This window comes from Chiloscyllium plagiosum, chromosome 35 (genome assembly GCF_004010195.1).
Source record: "Chiloscyllium plagiosum isolate BGI_BamShark_2017 chromosome 35, ASM401019v2, whole genome shotgun sequence".
In the NCBI taxonomy this organism is placed as follows: domain Eukaryota; kingdom Metazoa; phylum Chordata; class Chondrichthyes; order Orectolobiformes; family Hemiscylliidae; genus Chiloscyllium; species Chiloscyllium plagiosum.
The window spans coordinates 41,733,531-41,745,781 of NC_057744.1; the positions used below are offsets into that span (position 1 = coordinate 41,733,531).

Below are 12,251 nucleotides of genomic sequence, written 5' to 3' on the forward strand. Positions count from 1 at the left end.
TGTTTCCACACTGTAATCTAATCTAATCTAAAAAAAAAAAAAAAAAATGCCTCCCACTGTGCTGCTGTAAATTTGCCCTCAAGCTCATGATCCTTTGGATGTAGAGGTTGGAGGGGTGGGAAGTGAGGTCATAGGGAATCTATCTTTGTTGGGGAAGGGAAGGGGAATGGAAAAGGCAGAAGTGCAGGGAATGGGTTGGAGGTGGCTGAGGACACTGTTAACCATGATGGACCACTGTGAAAGGTGGCATCATCAGAAGAGATGCAATGGAGACAGAGACTCTTTTTTTTCTCTACAGATGATGCCAGACTTGCTTAGCTTCTCCAGCACTTTATGTTTTTGTTTCAGGGGTCAAGCAGCCTCAGTTCTTTTTTTAAATCATAGAATCCCTACAGCGTGGAAACAGGCTATTTGGCCTTAGTCCACACTGACCGTCCAAAGAGTATCCCACCCAGACCCATTCCCCTACCCTATTATTTTACATTTCCCCTGACTAATGCACCTAACCTACATATCCCTGATCACTATGGAAAATTTAGCATGGCCAAATCACCTAACTTGCACATCTTTGGACTGTTGAAGGAAACCAGAGCACCCGGAGGAAACCCTCGCAGAAACAGGGAGAATGTGCAAACCCCACACTGACAGTCACCTGAGGTTGGAATCAAACCCTGATTTCTGGGGTTGAGACAGCAGTGCTAACCACTGAGCCACCTTGCCGCTCTCGCTTTATTCAAATAATGCCAGTACATTACGAATGCTCCCATGTGCTAATTTCTTTTACTAAACTTTCAGCCTTCTGAAAATCCAAAGGCGTTATATCCATTTGTCTCATCATTTATTCTTCTAGTTGCAACCTTACAATGTTCTAATGTGTTTGTCAAACATGATTTCCCTTTCATAAATCCATATTGACTCTTCCCGCAGATTCTAACATTTTTCCTATTGCTTATGTCAGAATAACGATTATGTAATTTGTAGTTTTCTCAGACTCGTTCTCCTCTCCTAAATAGTGGGTTGCACCTATTTCTTTTGTTGGAACCATTCAGTGTCAGCATTCACTCTACTATCACCTCCTTCAATGCTGGGTTGTGAATCATTGTGTCCAGAGGAAATAACAATTTCAGACCCTTTAATTTTTCCTGTAATAGTTGTTTATGAATACTAATTTCTTTGTTTCTCATTTTTATTGACCCCTTGAGTTGCTTGTATCCTATTCCATAAAATTAAATAACTAAGAGTTAAGCCTTACTTTTTTTTGGCTGAGTGCGAGCTGGGTGAGTTTTTTGGAAGGATTGTCACCCTGAGGTCCAGAGAGATTTCTTGCCATTCTTATCTAAGGTGCCTCATTAACATTTCATTCCTCACATATGATTCTATCACCATCTCACCATTCTCCAGATGTCTACTGCAAGACCAGCATCTCTGGCACATGAACAATTTTTTAAAAGGCCGCAGTGCACTTGGATAAGCATTGACATTCCGAAGCTGCCCTGTTCAGTCAAAGATAGAAATGGAAAACTTTCAAGAAGGGGAAGATGATGCTGTGGTTCTCTGACAATGACGTGGAGGTTCTGGTCAAGGGAGTGGTGCAAAGGGGAGTGGTCGTGATGATGTGGAGAAATCGCCAACAGTGCCATATAAAGTTCAATGACTTACTCCATTCCATCAAAGTAAGTGCCACACTCTTCTCTCTGCTACCGAACCTTCACTCTACTGCCTATACTACACCCACCTCCCACCAAGGTTCACGCTGCAACACTCTTACTGCTGCCTGCAACATCACCACTATCCCTGCATGGTCTCTGCACTGCCTACTAACCTGCTACCAACTTTCAATGGCCTGCACCAGTATGCACAGTCTTACCACTCACTTGCACCTCACTCAATCCTATCTGAAGGGGGTGGTCGTTTCCTTTCTCGTCTCATGTATAGTGGTGGCAGGGGTACTAACTGCCCTCGGGTGTTGCATCATTCCCTGCGCCAGGGGGTTAACTCAGCGACTGATCGAAACCGCCCTTACTGAGAGGGATGTTCCTTATGGGCAGGTCGAAAGGATGAACCTCGAGATAGAACAGTCTGAATCCCTCTTGGGCGGGGGTAGCATTAGAGACGGGCAGCTTGATAAACAAGCTCGGGAGCTATTGGACGCCCTGTTTATGGCCATAAACAAACACATAGATCTAGACACCATCTATCAACCCCTCAGAAAACGAACAGGAAATGACATCACCACAAACCCCAGGGACCCCATCCAGGAGAAAGATATAAATAGAAAGCAGGAGACAACAGCTTCGCTTCACTTGGAGGTCGCCACTGATGATATTACCTAGCCAGGTAATGAAACATCTGGATATCAAACCTCCAGCTCAGCGAGCAAACCTACACCCTAAACCTCAACCTGAGCTACAAGCCTTGCCCATTTGTTCTCTCATTCAAGGAAAGGAACCAGGCAGGTGAAGGGGTGCCTGACTTTTGAATCCTCAGGCCTGAGGACAGGAGAAGACCAGGATCGCTGCAACAGGGAGACATCCATCTTCTGCCATCCAAGTAAGTAGCGCTCTTCATTCCACTGCAACACTCACAGTAACCCCCCCACTGTCAATCTCATTTACTGTACATGACTTCTAACTACTTTCTCTGTTTTGCAAGTACTGCTAGCATATCCACCTTGTGGTGAAATGGCCAGCTCCCTCAGAAGCCATCTCCCCGACCTCTGAGAACATGACTGCCGAGGACTCAGAAGCAGCATCTGCAATACTGACTCCTGCAAGTTGCATAAGCTCAGATTCTGTCAACTTGGTGGGAATGTTAGCGTTGGGAGGTGTGAGACCACTGTGACTGCCCCACAACATTCTGGCTGCTCGGACTCACAGGGTTGTCAGAGACTAGGTAGCTGCTCAGCCCAGGCAGGAGAAGACCCTGTGGCATCAGCAATTAGAGAACCAAAGAATGAGCCAGAGAAACAGTGAAGCACAGGCGAGGCCAGGGAAAGTGGGAGAGATGATCAACAGAAAAGCAAAGAAAGCAAGAAAAAGAGGAGAACCTGAAGTACAAAGAAAAAGGAAGTGCAAGAATCAAAGAGAGAAGGAACCAGATAATTAAGATCAAGAATGAAAGAGGTAAGTCAGGAAAACGATATAGTAACACTATGGTTTAATTACTGAACTAACAATCCAGAAAGCTATCTAAGGTCAGTTTTTAAAAAATCTATGAATATAAAGCATGTGTCAGTCAAAGTTACCAGGGAGCTGTCCAATTGTGGTAAAAGTCTCTCTGTAACTGCACCCCCTTGTGTTATGCAGTGGAGTTGTTGCTTGCCTTGGTTATCTCAGTTGCAAATTTTACATGATCAATCTATATTTATTTTAAGTTGGCTTCTGGTCTTTAAAGCATTGCCAATACCTGAGTGACATGGTAAAGTATGTGAGTCATTAACTCCAGTTGAGAATCTGTGTAAAGAAAATGTTTAAAGAAGTGCCCAGGACTGGAAACAATGTTACTGGAGCAGTATATTGGAGCCAAGCGTATCTGAAGGAGAGCACTGGATCTAAGAGACTGAGGACAGCATGCCTGTAACAGTCTCCCCTTATCCAGGCTGTGATTTTATGATCTGCAGACCCCATTCCCCAGCATAATAATCAGGAATGAGCCCACACCCATTCTGTTAGCTTAACATCTGGAAGACCACAAATGAGCCCCCATTTGTGGAGGATGTTTCTTCATGGACAGCAGCTAGCTCATCACATGGAGCATTCCAGGAGTGGTGACCAGGTATGGCCTGCATCAAGTCCCTGATGAGAGCTGTTGCTGTAAATTGGGTATGCAATGGTAAATTGGGAATGTGTGGGACTGTGCAGACTGTCAGACCCTAGCAAGTGGAGCTGGAAGTGGGGGTTGGACAAGATAAGGAAGACTGGGGAGGTTACCCCTCCTCATTTCTCTGTCAAGAGACTAAGCAGCTTACAGCTGACTCCATAAGGTGCTTGAACAATTAGAGTGGGCTGGGAAGATCTTAACTGAGGACCTCAATCAGCCCATGAGCTGGCAAACTGCAAGTTAACTTGCTGTGAGTAAAACTCCAGCAGAGGTGGGTGGATAATTGTCCACAGCACTCCCCCAGTTTTACATTTATCTAGCTCCCTTTGTCTGATGACCTGGTTCCAAAATTCAGTCTGAAACAGGCAAGAGACATGTCAGAGACTTATACACATTGCAAGCCACCCAGGGAGTTCAGGGATGTATCAGCTAAAATGTTTAACTTTTCATGAAGTAACCTCTTTGATATATTACGTGATTGCACTGAATGTTTCATCAAATACTAGTTGACTTATGATATTTAGCTATTTTAAGAAGGGAGGTAATTAAAGGATAGAAAAAAAGATGGAAGCAGACTTAAGAATAGATAGTCGACATTGAACTGTAAATCCTATGATTTGACACTCAGTCCTCTTTATATAATTTGAAGTTCTCTACCTGATTTTCTTTTATCCATTTTTTCCCTTTTAATCACATTTGTTTTAGTCAGTGATGTGGCAGCATTCTTGATGTGAGGTTCATCAGTTATTTCAATGGGTTGTTGAGTCTCAAGTCGAACTGGAGGTCCATCTGTCACAATCAAAAACTTCACAGTAGTGCACAATGCAGTTTAAATAGAACAATCATCAAATTTACATACAGCTCTAAAATTTTGATTAAATGTGCCTGGACCTATATCTACCACAGGGTGCATCCAAAATCCAGACACAACAGTGATCAATATTTTAGGAATTAGAAAATTCAGGTGGAACCTTTTTTGTACCGAAGGTTACAGACTTTTTCACAGTATGGTGCAGTGGCATTATTGCTGGGCCAGAAAAGCTACATAAAGATACATAATGGGCAACACAGTGGTTCAGTGGTTCTTATTGCAGCCTCACAGTATCAGGGATCCAGTTCTGATTCCGCCCTCAGGCGACTGTTTGTGTGGAGTTTGCACATTCTCCCAGTGTCTGTGTGGCTTTCCTTCGGGTGCTCCGGTTTCCTCCATAGTCTAAAAGATGTGCAAGTCAGGTGACTTGGTCGTGCTAAGTTGCTCCATAGTGTTCAGGAATGTGCAGGTTGGGTGAATTAGCGAATGGGAATGCAGGGTTACAGGGATGCGGTGGGATGCTCTTTGGAGAGTCAGTGTGGACTCGATAGGCCAAATGGCCTGCTTTCACACTGTAGGGATTCTATTTAGGTTACCTGGTTTCAAAACCCACCTCACCAGATGGTAGGAATTTGGATTTCATGAAATCATGAATTAGAAATCTAATAATGTACTTGAAACCATTTTTGGGACTTTTGTAAAATCCCATCTAGGTCACTAATGTCCTTTATGAATTGGAATCCTCGAAAGCATTGAAATTTTTCGGGTATGTAACTAGTATAATTAATAAGGTGGAATCCATGGATGTGGTTTACTTGGACTTTCAGAAGACATTTGATTAGATCCCACATAAGAGATTAGCATTTAAAAATAAAGCGCACAGGTTTGGAGATAATATACTGTCATTGATGCAGAACATGCGGGCAGACAGGAAACAGAGTAGGAATAAACGGGTCATTTTCTGAGAGTCAGCCAGTGACTACTGGGGTACCACAGGAATCAGTGTTTGGACCCCAGCTATTCACAATATAGATGAATGGTTTAGATGAGGGAACTAAATGCCATATCTCTAAAGCTCGGTTGGGAGGGTGAGCTGTGAGAAGGATGCAGAGATGCTTCAGTGTGATTTAGACAAGTTGAGTGAATGGGTAAATACACAACAAATGAAGTATAATGTGGATAAATGTAAGGTTATCCACTTGGTAGCAAAAACTGGAAACTGGATTATTATCTTAATGGTGATAGATTGGGAAAGAAGGAGGTGCAATGGGACCTGGGCAACCTTGCACACCAGTCACTGAATACAAGCAGGTAGTTGTAGCAGGTGGTGAAGAAGGTGAATGGTATGTTGACCTTCAAAGCAAGAAGATTTGAATACAGGTGCATGTATGTCTTGCTGCAGTATTGGGGTGTGGAACGCACTGCCTGCAAAATTGTAGACTTGCCAATTTTACAGGCATTTAAATGGTCATTGGATAGGCATATGGACAAGAATGGAATAGTGTAGGTTAGATGCTTTCACAGGGTGGGCAACATCGAGGGCCAAAGGGTCACTGTAATGTTCTCTGTTCTAATTGTACAGTGCTTTGGTGAGACCATACTAAATACTGTGTGCAGTTTTAGTCTCCTTATCTGAAGGTAAAAGGTAAAGTTGTCATAATTCTACCAGAGTTGAGAGTGTGGTGCTGGAAAAGCACAGTAGGTCAGGCAGCATTCAAGGAGCAGGAAAATTGACATTTCTGGTCACAGCCCTTCATCAAGAATGAGCTCATTCCTGAGGAAGGGCTCTGGTCCGAAACATCAACTCTTCTGCTCCTCGGATGCTGCTTGACCTGCTGTGCTTTTCCAGCAACACACTCTCAACTCTGATCTCCAGCATCTGCAGACTCACTGTCTCATAGTCCTACCAGACTATAGGAATGTTCTCACATTAAAAAAGAGAGAAAACTGATGGCAGTTTAATCTGACTGTCATCATGCCTCAGGCAAGGGGAAATGTTTAAAAAGAGAATTTTTCATGGTAACCTCAACTGGTGTGTGAACTGAACCCATACTATAGGCATCACAAACCAACCAACTGACCCTCTCCTTATCTGAGAAAGGGTGTTCTGGACATGGAGTGAGTGCAAAGAAGGTTTACCAGACTGATTCCTGGGCTGGAAGTCTGATATATGAAAAGAGACTGGATTGTTTAAAGTTACATTTGCTAGTGTTTCGAAGAATGGGGGAGGAATCTCAGAAAACTATAAACTTCCATCAGGACTAGATAGGGTAAATGCAGGAGAGATGTTCCAGATACTTGGGGAGTACACAAACAGGGGTCACAGTCTAAGGATAAGGGCTAGGCCATTTAGGACTGAGATGAGGAGGTATCTCTTCACCCAGAGAGTGGCGAGCCTGTGGAATTCTCTGCCATGAAAAACAGTTGAGGCCAAAACATTGAATTTTTAAAAAAGCAGACAGATATAGTTCTTGGGATAAAGAGATCAACAGGTATAGGGCACAAGTGGGAAAAAGGGATTGAGTAGGATGATCAACCACGATCATGTTTAATGGCAGAGCAGGCTTGAAGGGCCAAATAGCCTACTGTTATAGACCCAGACCAAATGCCTCCCAAAATATTCAGAAGATAGTCTAGACCTTGGTTTTTTTTCCTTATTTTAAGAATAAATGTAAGGAACTGTGTTCCAGAGACTATTCCATTGGTCAGACTTCTGGATTTAAAGCAAAACACACTTTATTCATCCACTATTGTTAAAATATAACTAAGGAAAGAAGGAATTGGAATAACTTAACTCTACTGGAAAATTTAACAGAATAATAGATACGGTCAATATTACTATTTAACTGTTCCAATATAATAAAATCCCATGAACTCATCCTTGGCAAAAGGCAAATTCAGAAAACAGATTATACCAGATTCCTGTCTGCCCGCATGTTCTCCAAAAGGAATCAGGACAAATACACCTCTTAAAGCCACAGTATCATAATACTTCTCCTATTCTTATTTTCTGTGTTTCAGATCTCTACCAACTCAGGAGCTATCTCTTTGTTCTTTGTCATCAATACCCACTTCAAACCTGAAGAAAGCCAGCTTATAATTCCTTCAGTGGTTGCTGTGGTCTTTATGTTAAATTGATGGGAACCAGCCATACTGTGATTCTTATAAACCAGTAGAAGTATTCTGAAAAAAGGCCAAGAAGAAATCTTCTGATCAGCAAGGACCAACTGAACAGTTCTCATAAACAATACTAATGAACTGCCTTTCTCATTTTCCCTCTGTTCGTGGCATTTATGTCTATGTCTGTTTGCCTCTGTGTGTGTGTAAAGGGGAGTTAGTAGAATAAAGTTTTAAGTTTTTGTGTTATGTGTCAGCAGTTTATAATTGTTTACCTATGGATAGACTCTAATTACTTATAATACCACAAAAATCTGTTTTGTACTTTCTGTCAACCTGGGCCTGAAAATCAGGTAAATTGGTGTACCTATTTTAAAATCTTTAACTCTTGTGACGACTCCAGGAATAACAGGGCTTAATTTCCAGTTTGTTACCCCAGTAAGTTTGAAACAAACGAATACAGCAAAATTAAGAACTATTTACAAGTGAGCTTAATAAATATGGTGATTAGACCTGTGTTACCTTTCTTAATTTCTCAATTACTTTATTTTTGTTTTATTATTTCTATACCTAAGTGTTGCTCCAACATCCACTGCTGAAATGGAGGCAGCCTGCTGACTGCTATGCTCTGATACTGGGGATGATCTTGGTTGTTGTTCTTTGGGCCTCTAAGACTCAGAGAACTCTGGCCTGCTCAGGGGTGAGTTTCCTGCTCAGGGGTACCCTGCTCAGCTGGAGGCAATAGGAACATTGGAGTGGAGGTGGACTGGAAGGGCCCTGGGAATGCCTCTCTGGTATTCCTTCTCCATGTCAGTGTGTAATGGCACCTCTCTTCTCTTTGAGGAGAGAGGACACTTGGAAAGAGGTCAAGATGCTTTGCTGCCCTCTTCTCTAGCCATTGCTGCAAAGTAATCATGGATTGAATGAAGTAAATGAAGATTCAAACACATATCTGTCAGCTACTGGATGCTCTGCTGGACTTGGGACTCCACGATGGTCACAATCTTTTCCATGATGGAAGCCAAGTGCTCTCATGCCAGCATCATGACTCCTTTACCCTTCACTCAAGTTAACACATAGCCGTTGACATTTCTGCAAGATGTTCTTTTGCATGACTCTGCATCCCCAATAGCTTTCTTACGGTTGAATCATGGGTTCGCCATCTGCATGGTATGCAGCATAATCCTAGTCTCTAACGGCCCTCTGAAAGTCAGAGATGTTGACTCTCACGTTCTCCTTCTGGTGCAGGATTCTGACCACCATACATTCAATCCACATATTCCATCTGATACTGAGGACTTCTGTTTGACATCCCTGTGCACCAGCACACTTGCTGCTTGATGCCATTGTGCATGGCACTTTGCAGTAACCACACAGTGCCACTTAGCCTTGCACAGCAGAGAAATCCTTTATTCACTTTTGGCAGTGGATGCAGGTTGACCCCCATGACCACTAACTGCTACAATCTCCATCTTGGTCACCTTGGTGTGACAGTACTATGCATTCAAGAGAGATTTGTTTTATTCTGAGTTTTTTGCATAGAAATGTTGCCACAGTGGTGCCAGAATGAGTGCTTCACAATCAGTGGGTAAACAGCTTTGAGCTCCATGAGTATTTTTCTTAATTACACAAAAGAAACATGAGTGGGTGGAGTCAGGCTCACAGAGGGCGTCCAGTTGGAGTTTTGGAGTTGGCTGCTGAAGCTGATACAGCTCTCTTTCTGCTGCAGAAAAAGCTTCAGATCTCTCTCTGCTGCTACTTTGTTTCTTTTAGCTTGCCTTTCTCCTGGACTGAAAGGGAGATAGCATGTGAGGGAAGTCTGGTTCGCTGAATTTGCCTTTGTCAAGGATATATTTATGGACTGCTGCAATATTGGAACATTTAATGACTCGTAGTTAAACAAATTTTTATTAAGTATTTCAACAGATTTAAAGTTATGCCAATTCTTCTGTTCTTGTATGTATTTTAACTGTGTTGTAAGAATAAAGTATGTTTTGATTAAATCCTCATGGTGGACCAATCGAATCACGTCCTGAACATAGTGCCTTTTAAATAAAATAGAAAGTTAGGGACTAGGCCATCTCCTTGATATATTTTGAGGGTTAGATTACTTACAGTGTGGAAACAGACCCTTCGGCCCAACAAGTCCACACCGACTTGCCAAAGCACAACCCACCCATACATTTACCCCTTCACCTAACACTATGGGCAATTCCTTGGATGCTGCCTGAACTGCTGTGCTCTTCCAGCACCACTGATCCAGAATCTGGTTTCCAGCATCTGCAGTCATTGTTTTTACCTAATTCACCTGACCTGCACATCTCTGGACTGTGGGAGGAAACCGGAGCACCCGGAGGAAACCCACGCAGACACAGGGAGAATGTGCAAACTCCACACAGTCAGTCGCCTGAGGCGGGAATTGAACCTGGGTCTCTGGCGCTGTGAGGCAGCAGTGCTGACCACTGTGCCACCGTGCTGCCCAAAATTTGGTCTGATCCATAATTTTGGCCAAATGTGAAGGCCTCCTTCCAGGGGAAGCAGGGATACTCTCACTTTTCTCAGACAAACTGGAGAAGAATTTGCAGGGAGGCATCACTGAAGTGGGGGGGGGGGGGGGTCACTCATTGCCTTCCTGAAATATCACTTCCGAACTGCAGGTGGCAGTAGCAGCTGAGCTTATCGAGCAGGCAAGATCAGAAGGTTGTGCTACAGTCTCAAAAACATCCACTCATCAAGAAAGTCTGAGTATTCTGTCACACAAGGAATGAATGCCCGTCCAGCTGCCCTTTAAATATGGTGGTTTGAACTTAGAACTCATGAGTTTCAATAGGTATCATCTTTTTGTGTGTCCCTGCTGCATAATTCACAATTAGCTAATTGCCCGGCCACTGTGTGGTCACACATAGTCAGCCCTCCTGTCCTGAGCAGGAAAGTTGCTCAATTCCCTGTCCCACTGCCAATGACTTCACTGTTATTAGAAGAAACTTGCCCGTGATCTTATTGAAACATGAAATTGTGGGGTTTTTTTAATCAACAGAACGACTTCAAATGATTTTGGCTCAATATTTAATAAAATGTACCTCCTTTTGCTTCAGCGTTGTGTTTGTACTCCAATTTATTCTTCCTGTTTCTCCTTTTCTTTACCATAAACTTTGGATTTCCATCTTGTATCGTCACATTGCCACATCTCTCAGCATGCCTTTTCATGACATTCTCATAAAGGAAAATAGATTTGTTCAAATCACACAGGTCAATTGTTCTTCACTTCCACTGTCATCACAATCAGGAGATTATATAAGGAACAAATTATATAATGGGACAGTGAGCTAAGAAGGAAAGGCAGGACTTATACATACAAAACAGGAGGATTCAAACAATATTGTTTACAAGATGTTCAAATGACCTCCCAATCATCTGAACCAAGATCAAGGATGCAGAAATTCATCTTGCGCAACAGCAATTTAGCCAACAGATACGAAAACATTTAAGAATTAGATTCCTAACCATGACATGTCAATGAACACCAGTGGGTATTTTTGTCATAATATGGGTTCCACTGTCCTTACCTGAAGCATGCTCCTTTCCCGATTGTCCACACTTATTTACAGCAAAGGATCAGCAAAGCTTTAGAAATGGGATCAGTATCAGAAATGGGTCTGGGTGGGTTACTCTTCGGAGAGTCGGTGTGGACTGGTTGGGCTGAAGGGCCTGTTTCCACACTATAGGGAATCTAATCATCCACTGATGCAGGGATTTTCCCAAGTCTGGAAGAGACTGTTATATTTTTGACTGACTAAAATAGCTAAGACTAAAATTGGGCCCTTGAAGACAGTAACAGGGGAATATATAAAAAAATGGCAGAAGAATTGAATTGGTACTTCAGATCTGTTTTCAATGGGGAAGACACAAGCAATCTCCCTGAGGTAACAGTGGCTGAAGGACCTGAACTTAAGGGAATTTATATTTGCCAAGAATTGGTTTTGGAGAGACTGTTAGGTCGGAAGGTTGATAAGTCCCCGGGGCCTGATGGTCTACATCCCAGGGTACTGACGGAGGTGGCTTGAGAAAGCGTGGATGCAGGGGAATATATTACGGGGAACAAAGAAATGGCAGAAGAATTGAATTGGTACTTCAGATCTGTGTTCACTGGGGAATCTCCCTGAGGTAACAGTGGCTGAAGGACCGGAATTTATATTTGCCAAGAATTGGTTTTGGAGAGACTGTTAGGTCTGAAGGTTGATAAGTCCCCGGGGCCTGATGGTCTACATCCCAGGGTACTGACGGAGGTGGCTCGAGAAAGCGTGGATGCGTTGGTGATTATTTTCCAGAGTTCGATAGATTCAGGATCAGTTCCTGCGGATTGGAGGGTGGCTAATGTTGTACCATTTTTTAAGAAAGGTGGGAGAGAGAAAGCAGGAAATTATAGACCAGTTAGTCTGACCTCAGTGGTGAGAAAGATGCCGGAATCTATTATAAAGGATGAAATTACCACACATCTGGATAG

General features: G+C 42.9%; 1 protein-coding gene and 1 long non-coding RNA gene across 2 annotated transcripts in view; one reads left to right on the forward strand and one right to left on the reverse strand.

Annotated features, from left to right (window-relative positions):
- Nucleotides 1-1,429: 1,429 nt before the first annotated feature.
- On the forward strand, nt 1,430-3,116 carry LOC122540776. Its single transcript, XR_006309406.1, has 3 exons — nt 1,430-1,673; nt 2,441-2,550; nt 2,653-3,116. It is a non-coding gene; the product is annotated as an uncharacterized LOC122540776 (long non-coding RNA).
- A 7,384-nt stretch (nt 3,117-10,500) lies between these two features.
- LOC122540775 (transcriptional repressor CTCF-like) overlaps nt 10,501-12,251 on the reverse strand; it is a 63,442-nt gene continuing 61,691 nt past the window's right edge. The window contains exon 10 of the mRNA XM_043676988.1: nt 10,501-10,960. Coding sequence (XP_043532923.1) covers nt 10,814-10,960 — 147 coding nt within the window. The 3' untranslated portion in view covers nt 10,501-10,813. The remainder of the gene's footprint in view (nt 10,961-12,251) is intronic.